The following is a 14676-nucleotide window of genomic DNA, read 5'->3' on the forward strand; positions in this document are numbered from 1 at the left end:
CCTCCACACCTTCAAACCCTGATACCCAGAACCCGTGCGTCTGCTACTCAACTGAGTCACGTTACTCCCTCAGGAACAGCGACCACCTGACATCTGAACTCACTAAGTCCACCAGAGGCCAGAGAACATTCATCTACAGAGCAACAGCACTCTGGAACACTCTCCCTACTGCTACTAGTACTCGCACAGCCACCTCCACTGCTTCCTTCAAAAGAAAACTGTGGGAATGTCTAGGCAACCCTTACGCATGGTAAATTAGTCATACACGTGTATATACAGACCCTGACCTCTCACTGCAAATATTGTTGTCGATGATATGATGTTAATGTATACTCCATTTTAGATGATATGTAAGTTGCCCTACACCATGTACATATAAATGTTCTTTTTTAATATAATAATATTTATGTATTGTTTATGTGTTTGTCAGCAGGGCTAGCCCTTTGTAATAGCCATAGGCTAGTTGGGCAGCCCTGGCTGTGTGTTCGTTGCAGCCAAACCAATAAATAAATAAATGAATTTACAATAAAACCTTATTAGTATCAATGAATAAACCGATTAGTAACTACTGCTACTACATCCACAAACCGTGACGAACACCCATAAATCGTAACTAATTAACACACATACACAAGGATAAATACTCCAGAAACGTACAAAGCAAAGCATTGTGAAACTGTGACATCTAGTCCTTGTCAGTGTCCACAATTACTAGTAGTTTACATAGCAATGCCCCCCTCCCCCATACAAATTACAAATCGATCACTATAAATTGTCCAGTAAACTAACCTCTGTTTCTGAAGTACTAATGATTTAGCAGACGAAGAGAATAAAAGAGAGTTAATACATGTCTTACCTACCGGCTGATAGTGTTGTTCAGTTGCTGAGGTGTTGAATCGACGTTGAAATGACCCCCAAATGGCAAGGAATGTGTTACCCGACTATTCAAAATGGCGGACACTCTGAGCTCGGAGGTGGAAGGTCAAAGTTCATATACCTGATGTAACCATATTGCCGGCCAAAAACACTAGAAACTTAAAATTCCCTTTATTGTTTACAGACTTTTGACGCTTTCTTAAAGATATTTATATAATTGCCTACTGTGTGTCTTTAGATTGGACAATTTACTTGAATCACGTGACGTCACAGAACAGACTTCATTGTGAGTATTAGCTAGAATGGCTTGGGGTTTATGAATGCTCGATTGATTTTTATTAGCAAACTTACATTGTATCTAGACATTTTTACTGTGTATACAGATGGTATGCATAAAGAACATGGAAAAGTATCGCAAGCAACAAAGTTGAGATGAGGGAACAGTTGACTTTATCTTTTTCCATATGATGTAAAGTATCACAATTCTATAATGACAAGAGGACATGAAATAGATACACTCTAACAACGTTTTGATAGTATGTAAAAACATATAAAGTATAAAGTCAATGACAGCGTTATATCGACGATTCACCTCACCTCACCGGTCCCTTAGCCTCACCGGCCGTAGGGGCAGCACTAATACAAGATTTTCAGTTAGTAATACCAGTATCAATTATTACAATTGTAATATACAGTTTTAGAGGGAATATTGTCATCTGATTAAACCATACAATGTCTGTATGCAACAAACAATCAATGTCCATGGTTCTAGACATTAATATAACATAATATACAGGGCATGTTCAGATAGCGGGGGTGGGGATAAACCGTTAAGTAAGTGGCATAGCCCATATGATTTAGATTAGAGGGATGTTGTCTTCACAGTTTGTAGTTATGCCACTCAATGAGTGTTCCATCCCGGTGATCCCACACATGTAGGGATGTACAGCGATCTGTTTTCAGCCATTTGTAGGTGGGCTTTCACCTGTATGTTTCTGGATAGACCCGTCAACCGCCCTATGTCTGTGGACTGTAAACTATACAGCTAAGAGGCGTGTTTGACCAAATGTTGGATTAAATAGCTCTTCCTTGTAGCAGAATAGCCACATTGGTCACAGTTGAAGGATTTCTCGCCTGTATGGGTCCTCATATGTTCAGATAGGTGAGACCTGCGAGCACATCTGTATCCGCACTCTCCACACAGGTAGGGTTTTCTTCCAGTGTGTTTAGCCATGTGCTGCTTTAAACTGCCTTTCTGTGTAGCGGAATAATCACACTGGGCACACTTGAAGGGCTTTTCACCTGTATGTGTTCTCAGATGTTGGGATAAACGAAGCTTCACAGCCGTCCTATAGTCACACTCTCCACACATGTAGGGTTTTTCTCCGGTGTGTCTAGCCATGTGTTGGTCTAAGTTACACTTCGTTGCTGAAGCATAGTCGCACTGGTCACACTTGTAGGGCTTCTCGCCCGTATGTTTCCTCATATGTCCGGTTAGGTGAGACCTGACAGCTGTCCTGTATCCACACTTTCCACAGATGTAGGGTTTGTTACCGGTGTGTTTGGCCATGTGTCGGACTAAATCGCTTTTCTCTGCGGTGGAGTAGTCGCACTGGTCACATTTGTAAGGCTTCTCGCCTGTGTGTCTTCTCATATGTTTCGATAGGTGAAATCTGTGAGCAGTCCTGTATCCGCACTCTCCACACATGTAGGGTTTTCTTCCAGTGTGTTTGGCCATATGCTGCTTTAAACTGCCTTTCTGTGTAGCGGAATAATCGCACAGGTCACACTTATAAGGTTTCTCACCTGTATGTCTTCTGATGTGAACGATTAACGAAGATTTGTCAGATGTTCTGTACCCACACGTTTCGCACACAAAGCGTTTTTCGCCGGTGTGTTTAGTCATATGTCGGTCCAAATTGCCTTTCAATGCAGAAGCATAGTCACACTGGTCACATTTGAAGGGTTTTTCACCAGTATGTTTTCTTGTGTGTTTTAATAGGTCAGCATTTGAGTCTGTTCTATAGGCACATTCCGTACAAGCAAAGCGTTTAGCCATAGCAAGCCTGTCTGTGTATTCTGTTCCACCCTGTGCGGGAAAATGGTCAGATTCCACTCCGTTGTTTTTCCTCGCGTGGAATGCCCCCTTCCTTGTCCTGCTGCCTTCCCGTCTCTACTTTTTCGCTGCTGCTTGTCTGGTCCCAGAGTGTACCGTTGGAAGGTCCCCCATTTCTGAAACCAAAAAGTCAGCCATAATTTAAAGACAGGAAATAGTCCCATACTAATTGTAATGTTACTCATCAAACAAACACATGCAAGCACACACACACACACACACACACACACACACACGCACACACATGCAAGCAAGCACACAAACACAAACACACACATGCACACATACATACTAGTAACACTAGTAGTAGTGAGTAGTACACACGCGCGCAAACACACACACATTACACACACGGGAAATTCATAACTAACAATGTTGCAAAACCCCTCCACCAAGGACAAACATGGCATTGGTACATGTAACGTTAATCCTTATCTATGACAACATGTCATGCATATTCAATAATTTGTTGTTGCTTTACGTCCATTTCACAGCTAGGCATGAGCTTACTAGTAGTAAGTTGTTCTTCTTTTAGATTGTACTTCTCTAGTATTGTACTACTATCTTCACTGGTATTTGTATCCTGGTACTTTACTCGTACATGTTTTGGCAGAGAATGCTTACAAGTCCTATATTTACGTCGTCATGCCAACGCCCCCCTCCCCATAGAGATCGAACACTGACATTCAGAGACATTAATGTACGAATGAATTAACAACGAAGAGAAGACAAGGCAGTTGCCCAAGGTTTTACCTACCGGTTTATGGTGCTGATAATTTGCTTATGTGTTCCATTCTCTTGAAACTGGCAAAACTGGAATCAAAGGAATGTTGCCCCCACGCTTCTCCGTCGAATCAAAATGGCGGACAAGCAACCTGACCCTAGCACTGTAAAAGGTCGAAGGTCAGAGTTGATGTACCTGATTATCCCATTCTGTTTTAACCTATAAAAACATTATCACTGATCAAAACAGTTTCAAAACAGTTCTTGGCTTGTCTTCAAAACGTATGGACTACAAGATGTGTGTATGACTTCTCACATACACGGTGCTTTCTTGTTATATATTTCTATCACCCTCTGTGCACATAGATGACATGCATAAACAACATTTGCAAGCATCAAAGAAAGTTTTATTTTTCCTTCTGATATGAATTATCAGATTGCTCTGATAAAAGTGTTTGAACTAAATATAACGTATAAGCGTTTTGCTAATATGTAACAGCGAAATATAGTAAAAAAGTCAATCACATTGTGTTTAATATATTGACGTTTGGCTAGCTTTAAGTAAACCTATATTTTCAGATAAAGATATCAGTATCAATTCTTTCTTACAGAAGTAATACATAGTTTTATATAGGTAATTGTCATCAGATTTTGACATGCAATATCTATATTTGCAATAGTAACATTCAAGGGAATTAGTTAATAGATATGGTATATACAATGGGCGTTCGCAATGCTGGGGGCCTAAATGGAAAGGCAGTGGTAAATCTCACAGTGCATAGTAGGGGTGGGTACCGGTACAAAAACCGTTTTTTCTTGTTCAACCGGTCCGAAAAACCGGACCTGAAAAATCAGCTTTCCCTAAGAAAATAACAAGAGTAAAGTAAAGGAGTGTTGATAGTCATTTTACCAAGTTTCTACAGTCAAACTTGGCCTAAGTTAACAGAGGCATTGGTGTTGTTTACACAAAGATCCTCTTCACCTGGACCGTACCTGTATCTGAATTTTCTGTACCGGTCCCCACCCCTAGTGCGTAGTATATCGACAATGATTTAGAATATAGCGGATCCTAATAGACAGCATTATAGCCTCTAGTTATGCCACTAAATGAAAGTTCTATCCAGGGAATCCGCCCTCGTCACACATGTAGGGTATTTTGGCGGTCTATTTGCCCATTTTTCAATCGTTTGCTTGCATCATAAGTTGAGGTCCAACTAATTTTTCGAGAATAGTCGCACAAATCACGTTCAACTTTTCAACTGTATTTTGCAAATGTCAGGATATGTTAGACTTGTCAACTGCCCTGTATCAGCAACTGTCAACTGTATCCCTAAGAAGTGCGTTTGACCAGGTGTTGGTTCCAAAGTTTTTTGTTGTAGCAGACAAGTTGCGTTGGTCACATTTGTAGAATTTCTCGCCAGTATCTCTCCACATACTAGTGTGTCGGGATGGGTACAACCTTTGAGCTGTCCTGTATCCGCACTCTCAACACATGTCGGGCTTGTCTCCGGTGTGTTTAGCCATGTGTCTGTCTAAAAAAAAAGCCTTTAACTGCAGCAGAATAGTCACATTTGTATGTGTCCTCATATGCCTTGATATGACCTGTACGAAGTTTTGTATCCGCACTCCCCACACATGTGGGGCTTCTCTCCGGTGTGTTTAGCCATGTGTCGGTCTAGAACGTCCTCTAATGCCGTTGAGTATCCGCACTGATTACAATTATAAGGTTTCGCGCCTGTATGGATTCTACTGTGATCAATTAGTTGAGACATGCGGGCGGTTGTGTACTCTCTACATGTTGGGTTCTGCCATGTGCTGTAGCCATGTGCTGGTCTACATTGCCTTTCCATAAAGCAGAATAGTCGCACTGGTCACACTTATACAGTTTCTCACCAGTATGCATTAACATATGTTGCGAGAGGCTGGACCATAAAGCCGCACGGTATCCGCACTCACCACACATGTAGGGTTTTGTGTGCGTTCTCATATGTACTTTTAAGGAAGACTTGGCAGCCGTCCTGAATCCGCACTCTTCACACACGTACCGTTTGTCTTCGGCGTGTTTAGCCATGTGCTGACCCAGGTTGCTTTTTGATGCTCCAGAATAATCGCACTGGTCACACTTGTAGGGTTTCTCGCCCTTGTGTCTTCTCATATGTTCCGTTAGGTGAGACTTCATAGCAGTCCTGTATTCGCACTCTCCACACTTGTACGGTTTTTCGCCTGTGTGTTGAGCCATGTGATATTTAAAAGTACTTTTTTCTGCAGCAGAATAGTCGCACCTGTCACACTTAAAGGGTTTCTCGCCGGTATGTCTCCGAGTGTGTCTCACGAATTTATCCTTTTTGGCTGTCGTGAAGTCACATTCCGTACACTCGAAGTGATGGTCCTCGGTACGTTTCACCTTCACCCTGTCGATCTGCTCTTTTCGATCCTGTGCGGAAGGATGAGAAGAAGATTCTTCTCGTCCACGTTTTTTGGTGTTTTTGTTGATCGGCCATGGGATATGACGAAAGTCCTCCCCTTCTTTGTCCTGCTGCCTTTCAGTGTCCAAATTTTGGTTGATGCTTGTCTCCTTCCTAGTTTGTACGGCTTGCTGTTCGTCCATAGCAATGTCACAGCTTCTCTCGTCCATTTCTGAAACAACAGGGAGTCATTCAAAATGAAATATAACAATTGACCGTAGGTAACATACTCTGTAACGTTATCATAGTTTCTATGTCGGTTGTGTTGTCTTCTGTTGTGTGTGACAATGTAGGTGTTGTGTTTATATCGCATACAGAACACATCACCTCGACTTATACCAAAAACATATCTCTTGGCTGGACTTCGCGAACGAAGATCATCTAGGGGTTTGGCCCACGTCGGCCACATGCTCGTTGACGGCCAGTCAGTCACCAAATACGTACTTTAAAGCTAACGTACCTATTGCTGTCCAATGCAAAACAAAATCCTGTGCGCATTAACATCAAAATCAGGGTCTGAAAAGAACGACACCAAATGAAACTATTCGAAATTGTCAGGAATACCTCAAGCAGCTGGTCTACGACGCCAGCTGTTGTCGTTATATCAAACATAATACCACGAACATCTGTTCAATTACGTTTAGGGTTTCCTCTATCGCAACAGCTGTTATGTATATCAGGCAGCACATAACCCACCCTATCTGGTAGGAGACAAGCTGATTACGAAACACCGAAACCACATTGCCTGGTCCACAATACCTAAAAGGGGTGATTTCTGAAATTATGACATCGAGTATAACAACAGATACCGCGAAAAAAAGAACGTGCATCATCGCGCAACTGAGTGCAGACGACATGCCAAACCACACACTAGTAGTAAAACAATCGATGCAAAGAAAGACGGTTTCTCACCTGTATGTTTTCTCATATGTACGCTCAGGTAAGATCTGTTAGCCGTCCTGAATCCGCACTCTACACACAAGTAGGGTTTTTCTCCGGTGTGTCTAGCCTTGTGTCGGTCTAAAGCGATTTTATGTGCAGCAGAATAGTCGCATCGGTCACACTTGTAGGGTTTTTCTCCGGTGTGTTTAGCCTTGTGTCGGTCTAAATTGCTTTTCTGTGCAGCAGAATAGTCGCACTGGTCACACTTATAAGGTTTCACACCTGTATGTCTTCTCATATGTACCTTTAAGGAAGACTTGGCAGTCGTCCTGAATCCGCACTCTCCACACACGTACCGTTTGTCTTCGGCGTGTTTAGCCATGTGTTGACCCAGGTTGCTTTTTGATGCACCAGAATAATCACACTGGTCACACTTGTAGGGTTTCTCGCCAGTGTGTCTCCGCATATGCTCGGTTAAGTGAGACTTTTGTGCGGTAGAATAGTCGCAATAATCACATTTATAAGGCTTCACACCTGTATGTGATCTTATATGCTCGGCTAGGCGGGACCTGTTATTAGTGGAGTATCCGCACTGTCCACACATAAATGGTTTGTTTCCGGCGTGATTGGCAAGATGAATGTTTAGAGAATGTTTATGTGCAGCAGAATAGTCGCACTGGTCACATTTGTAGGGTTTCTCTCCAGTATGCCTCCGAGTGTGTATGGATAGCTTAGTACTTGTGGTTGCCCTATAGTCACATTCCGTACACGCAAAAGGTTTATCCGCAGTACCTTTCATCGCAAGCCCGTCCGTGTGCTCTGTTACACCCTGTGCTGGAGGATGGTCGGATTCTTCTTCGCACTTTACCTCGCAAGGAATGCCCCCTTCCTTGCTCTGCTGTCTTCTCGTGTCTAATTTCTCGCTGCTGCCTGTTTCGTTTCGAAAGGGTACAGCTGGGTGATCATCCACAGCAACCTCGCTGCTTCTCTGGTCCATTTCTAAGGAAAAAAAAATCAAAATTGAACGATAAAAGAACATATCCGCACTACTATTATCTATGCTGACCGTGGTGTCCTGAAGCAATTGTACAAATAAAATATTCGGATCCTAGATCACACATAGATATACAAAAAGATGCACAAACACACAAATGCACACACACACTCAGACGCGCGCGCGCACACACACACACACACACTTAGGCACACACTCAGACACACACGCGCACACACACACATACACGCGAAGAAATGCGTGACTAATAATTCAGCAAGACCCCCTCCCCCAATATACAAATCTTTCAGAATTTTTTCAATCCAAAGAGTTATCAAAACGTGGCCTTGTTTAGTTTCATTTGATGTATTTAAATAAATCTCGCCACTGGGGTGCTTTTCAATGTGCTTTGCGTTAAAAAACAGAAAACAAAGGCCCAGATCAACTAAGTACATCGATGATTAAATCATTGTAACACAACAAAACAATAGAATATAAACAACAAATTAAGTCAATAAAGTGGATATTGGAATTAGAATATCAAAGACTATAAAACAAAATAAACAGTAGTGACCAAACATTCCTGGTTATACATAGCAAATTTTGTTAACATAATAAATGAAGTAAATAAAATTGGATAATGGAATTTGAATATGAAGGTCTATAAAACAAAATAAACAGAAGCGGCGAGTAATTCCTGCTTATATATAGAGGAGCTTAAAATAAATGCAATATTTTGGCCCCAATATTGACAATATTCTTGAGAACAAAAAATTGACGCAACTGATATACACAGCAACTTTTAAGCATATTTGCTTCATAATTTCATTAAATAATAATGCCTTTACGTCGTAATGGCTTCTAATGCCCCCCTCCCCCTTAAACTCTACTCTACTCTACTCTACTCTACTCTACTCTTAATAATCGATTACTATTTTCCCAGGAAGGAAGCAGCTGTTTCTGAAGTATTTCAGAATGAATTAGCACACCCAGGGTAGAACGGTAGTTAACACAGTTCTTACCTACCGATTGATGACGTTACTTGATTGCTGAGGTGTTGAATTCTTCTGAAAATGCGTCAAACTGGAAAGGAATGTTGTCGTCCGACAAATCAAGATGGCGGACACGCTGATCGCTGAAGGTCAAAGGTGAAAGTTGGCATACCTGATTACCCACTACAAAGTGCCAGTTTATCGAATTGGGCCATGTCTATTCTCCAAGCAGATGTTGGGTCGCGGAGATAGTAGTGGTCGGGATTTTTTCACCGAGCTGGTAATTTTTTGTCCTGACCACTTCTGTCCCCGTGACCCAACCTCTGCTTGGAAAATAGACTAGGTCGAGGCCGTATGACAGAAAAGTATGCACTAGTATATCGCAAATATCTCCCGAGAAATACACGGTGTGACCTATAGTATAGTCGTAGCGATATCGATGACCCATTCCATGTTGAATGCCTTGTTCGAAAAGTGAACTTTATTTCGTTTTAGGGTTCCCCGCCTTGCCAGTAGTGTACTAACAGGCAAGTGCCTTCGGAACCTACATTTAACATCCTATCCAAGGGACGGCCCTAACCGAAGCTCACAGACGGCCCTAACAAAAACTCATTTTCACTTGAGTATGGTGAAGAAAGTGTCTTTCCCAAGGGCACAAGATCGGCGGCACATCAACGGATTTGAACCCCAAACCTCTGGGTTATGAATCGAACACCCTGCCTATTGCGCCACAAGACCCAACTAATCTAAATCTAGCTAGTTAAGCTAGCATTTGCAGTTACTACCTGTAATATAAGCATCAATTCGTTATTACAGCAGTTATACATCTTTTAATACTGAATACATGTGCTTCCGTAAGGTAGATAGTATATACTAGATACGACATCTATGTTAATAACAACAACTGTCAATAAATACGGTCAGAAGGTTTGAGGCCTAAACTCAAAGGAAGCGGTCTAACGCACATTTCAGAGTATAACCGCGATGGCCAAAACAATTGATGCATATTAATAATACAATGTTTTATTTGCAAAATCATGCCCGAGGGCTAATTGCATATACAGTCTCAAGGAATAAGAGAAGTAGTAGTAGTAGAGTGATACATAAAACTAGTGACTAATCAACTACATTTTGTATATAATACTATGAATACTTTTGTCGGGTTTGACTTCTTCTTTGAAGGCAGTGGTTAATAAACTGTCCCACGTTCTGTATGATGGTGATATTTTGTGCTTTTAATTAATAGACGCTCTATATATAACTTCCATCCCACACTCCTCACACACGTAGCTTTTTTCAACAGTTATTTTGACCATGTGTAGGTCTAAATTTCGATGAAGCAGAATTAGATAACATTCATCACATTTGTGTTTCAGTCTTCACCTGTCCCTTTTTTATGTGTACTGACGGATAGTTTAGAAATGAATCCGCGACTCTCAATTGTATCCCTATGAAGTGTGTTTGACCAAGTGTTTCGTTAGATACCTTTTGTCCGTAGCAGAATAGTCACATTGGTCACATTTGTATGGTTTCTCACCTGTATGTTTCATCATATGTAGGGATAGGTGAGACCTGCGAGCAGTCCTGTATCCACACTCTCCACACATGAAGGGTTTTTCTCCGGTGTGTGTAGCCATGTGTCGGTACAAATAGCTTTTCTTTGCAGCAGAATAGTCGCACTGGTCACATTCATAAGGTTTTACGCCTGTATGTGTTCTCATATGTACGGCTAAGGAAGACCTATCAGCCGTCCTGTATCCACACTCTCCACACATGAAGGGTTTTTCGCCGGTGTGTTTAGCCACGTGTCGATCCAAATCAGATTTCCGTGCAGAAGAATAGTCGCACTGGTCACACTTGTAGGGTTTCTCGCCTGTATGTCTTCTCATATGTTCGGTTAGGTGAGACCTGACAGCCGTCCTGTATCCGCACTCTCCACACATGTAGGGTTTCTCTCCGGAGTGTCTAGCCATGTGACTGTCTAAATTGCATTTCTGTGTCGCAGAATAGTCACACTGGTCACATTTAAAGGGTTTCTCTCCAGTATGTTTTCTTGTATGCTTTAATAGATCAGCCTTTGAGGCTGTTCTATAGTCACATTCAGTACAAGCAAAGCGTTTATCCACAGTACGTTTCACCGCAAACCTGTCCGTCTGGTCTGTTCGACTCTGTGAGGGAGGATTGTCAGATTCTACTCCGCCATTTGCTCCGCATGGGTTGTCCCCTTCCTCGTCCTGCTGCCTTCCCGTGTCTGATGTCTCGATGCTGTTTGTCTCGTCCCCAGGGTGTACAGTTGGCTGATCGTTCATAGCAGTCCGACTGCTTCCTCCATCCATTTCTGAAAACAACAGTTAATAATCCAAAATTAAAATAAACATTGCTATGCTATGCTATCTAAACCCACCTTCTTGCCCTGGAACAGTGATACATATAATATATCCCTTATCAATCGATCACACACACACACATACACACAAACACACACACGTGCACACACACACGCACACACTCAAACAAGTGTGAGGAAACCTATTGCATTGCTTTTATTGTATAAGTTCATTGTAAATCTCGGCGCCATTCAGTTTTTATCTTCAAGGCTAGCCTGGATACCATACCCCAACCTCAAAAATATCTTTCGTGTTGGGGTCTGGCAGGATGGCTGTAGAAAAGTTCTCGAAGGCCCTTGATCAGAGGGAGGAGAACCTAGGATTGATGACCACTCTCCACAGGTAGCCAGCTACAACACACCACAGTTGGTCAGTGTTACTGTTATGGATTCAAAAAATACAGTTGGGGGTCTTTAACCAATCATGGTAGGGTGTAATTACTTCCTGCTGATCCTGCTGCTGTTCTATTGGTGGAGTTTTTTGCCCACTATTTGAGGCAAAATTGAGAAGCCAGCCTATGCCATCCAGCCAGACCCCTACATGATAGATACATGAGATCGGGCTGGGGTTTGGTAACCAGGCTACTTCAAGGCAGACTTGCTACACGTTTTATCAATCGTATTTGTTAATCTGTATGTACATTCAATCACTTAATCTTTGTATGTTAGAATTTCGATTATTTACCTGTTTTCAATCACTTTATGTATTTGATTTTTTTTCACTTGCATTTAGCCCCATATGGGCATGAATTTACAATAAAACCTTATTAGTATCAATGAATAAACCGATTAGTAACTACTGCTACTACATCCACAAACCGTGACGAACACCCATAAATCGTAACTAATTAACACACATACACAAGGATAAAATCCAGAAACGTACAAAGCAAGGCATTGTGAAACTGTGACATCTAGTCCTTGTCAATGTCCACAATTAGTTTACATCGCAATTCCCCCCACCCCCATACAAATCGATCACTATAAATTGTCCAGTAAACTAACCTCTGTTTTCTAATGATTTAGCAGACGAAGAGAATAAAAGACAGTTAATACATGTCTTACCTACCGGCTGATAGTGTTGTTTAGTTGCTGAGGTGTTGAATCGACGTTGAAACGACCCCCAAATGGCAAGGAATGTGTTACCCGACTATTCAAAATGGCGGACACTCTGAGCTAGGAGGTGGAAGGTCAGAGTTCATATACCTGATGTTACACACACACAAACACATAGACGCACACACACGCACACCTACCACACATTACACACACACATCACAGGTTAGACATCCAGGTAATAAGATACGCCAAAAAGTAGTTACTCAAGCAACTGGATATGGTTTTGAAAACGGTCAGACGTTTCGGATAGAATCCACGGTGCATCCACTATCCTTCATCAGTGATATCTGAAACGTCTGACCGTTTCAAAACCGTATCCAGTTGCTTGAGTAACTACTTTTTGGCGAACATGTCATGTATATTCAATAACTATCTTTACATCTATCTTTATATTTACATCTATTTTTTAACATGTAGGCATGGGCTTACTAGTGAGTTGCTGTTCATATGCGGCGAGGATGAGATGAGAGAGAGATGCTGTTCTCTGGATGGTGCTTCTTAGTTGTTGTATCTTCACTGGCATTTGTATCCAGGACTTTACTCATACGTGTTTTGACAGAAAATGCTTCCTCCATTTACGTCGTCATGCCACCCCCCTCCCCTTAGAAATCGAACAGACTTTCTTGAAGAAACATTAATGTACGAAAGAATTAATTATTAGAAAGCGAAGTTTAGACAGGTAGTGCCATTTACCTACCGGTTTATGGTGCTGATTAATTGCTTATGCGTTGAATTCTCTTTAAACTGGCAAAACTGGAACCATGCATGTTACTCCGACAAATCAAAGACAAAGTGGCGAGTGAACTAGATTGTACAGGAGTGAACCAGAATGTATAGGAGTTAATCAGAGGGTACAGGAGTGAACCAGAGTGTATAAGAGTGAACCAGAGTGTACAGGAGTGAACTAGATTGTATAAGAGTGAACCAGAGTGTACAGGAGTGAACTAGATTGTACAGGAGTGAATCAAGAGTATATAGGAGTGAACCCGAGTGTATATGAGTGAATCAGAGTGTACAGGAGTGAACCAGATGGTATAGGAGTTAACCAGAGTGTACAGGAGTGAACCAGAGTGTATAGGAGTGCACCAGAGTGTACAGGAGTGAACCAGAGGGTACAGGAGTGAACCAGAGGGTACAGGAGTGAACCAGAGGGTACAGGAGTGAACCAGAGGGTACAAGAGTGAACCAGAGTGTACAAGGGTGAACCAGGGGGTACAAGAGTGAGCCAGACTGTGTATTGGAGTGAACCAGGGTGTACAGGAGTGAACTAGAGTGTACAAGAATGAACTGAAGTGTACAGAGAGTACACGGGTTTGCAGGACTGTTACAGTTATGCAGTGGATGAATGAAAGTAGAGTAAGTATGGGGTGTATAACAGCCTATGTTAATTTGCCACGTACTCATTAGCATGTGTTTATTTGCATACTGTTGATTTGCATATATGGGACAGAACCATGCTCCCGGTACCCCTACAGCGCTATGAAAGGTCGATGGTAGAGTTGATGTACCTGATTATCCCATTCTGTTTTAACCTATAAAAACTTTAACACTGCGCTCAAACAACGCTTTCAAAACAATTCTTGGCTTGTCTTCAAAACGTATGGACTACAACATCTGTGTATGACTTTCCACATACACGGTGCTTTCTTGTTATATCATTCTATCACCCTCTGTGCACATAGATGGCATGCATAAACAACACATTGCAAGCAACAAAGTTGGTTTTATTTTTCCTTCTGATTTGAATTATGAGATTGCTATGATAAAAGTAATCGAAATAGATAAAACACATAAGCGTTTGCTAATATGTAACAACGAAATAGAGTAAAAAGTCAATCACATTGTGTTATATTAAGCTCCTTGGTTATATTGACGTTTGCCTAGCTATAAATAAACCTATATTTTCAGCTAAAATATCAGTATCAATTCTTTCCTACAGAAGTCATACATACTTTTATATAGGAAATTGTCATCAGATTTTGACATGCAATATCTATATTTGCAATAGTAACATTCAATGGAATTAGTTAATAGATATGGTATATACAAGGGGCGTTCACAATGTTGGGGGCCTCAACGGAAAGTGGTAAATCTCACAGTGCATAGTAGGGGTGGGTACCGGT

At 41.6% G+C, this 14676-nt stretch overlaps 2 protein-coding genes across 2 annotated transcripts in view; both read right to left on the minus strand.

Moving 5' to 3' along the window:
• Window positions 1-568: 568 nt before the first annotated feature.
• Window positions 569-3889, minus strand: LOC118408231 (gastrula zinc finger protein XlCGF8.2DB-like). Its single transcript, XM_035808890.1, has 2 exons — window positions 3750-3889; window positions 569-3108 (listed from the first exon to the last, which is right to left on the minus strand). The coding sequence occupies exon 2, from the start codon at window positions 2933-2935 to the stop codon at window positions 1922-1924; it is 1014 nt and encodes a 337-aa protein (XP_035664783.1). The 5' UTR covers window positions 2936-3108; window positions 3750-3889; the 3' UTR covers window positions 569-1921.
• A 263-nt stretch (window positions 3890-4152) lies between these two features.
• LOC118408185 (zinc finger protein 208-like) overlaps window positions 4153-14676 on the minus strand; it is a 17995-nt gene continuing 7471 nt past the window's right edge. The window contains exons 5-9 of the mRNA XM_035808820.1: window positions 10502-11386; window positions 9831-9833; window positions 7855-8061; window positions 7093-7698; window positions 4153-6352 (exon numbers count right to left, since the gene is read on the minus strand). Coding sequence (XP_035664713.1) covers window positions 5475-6352; window positions 7093-7698; window positions 7855-8061; window positions 9831-9833; window positions 10502-11386 — 2579 coding nt within the window. The 3' untranslated portion in view covers window positions 4153-5474. The remainder of the gene's footprint in view (window positions 6353-7092; window positions 7699-7854; window positions 8062-9830; window positions 9834-10501; window positions 11387-14676) is intronic.

This window comes from Branchiostoma floridae, unplaced genomic scaffold (assembly GCF_000003815.2).
Source record: "Branchiostoma floridae strain S238N-H82 unplaced genomic scaffold, Bfl_VNyyK Sc7u5tJ_1560, whole genome shotgun sequence".
In the NCBI taxonomy this organism is placed as follows: Eukaryota; Metazoa; Chordata; class Leptocardii; order Amphioxiformes; family Branchiostomatidae; genus Branchiostoma; species Branchiostoma floridae.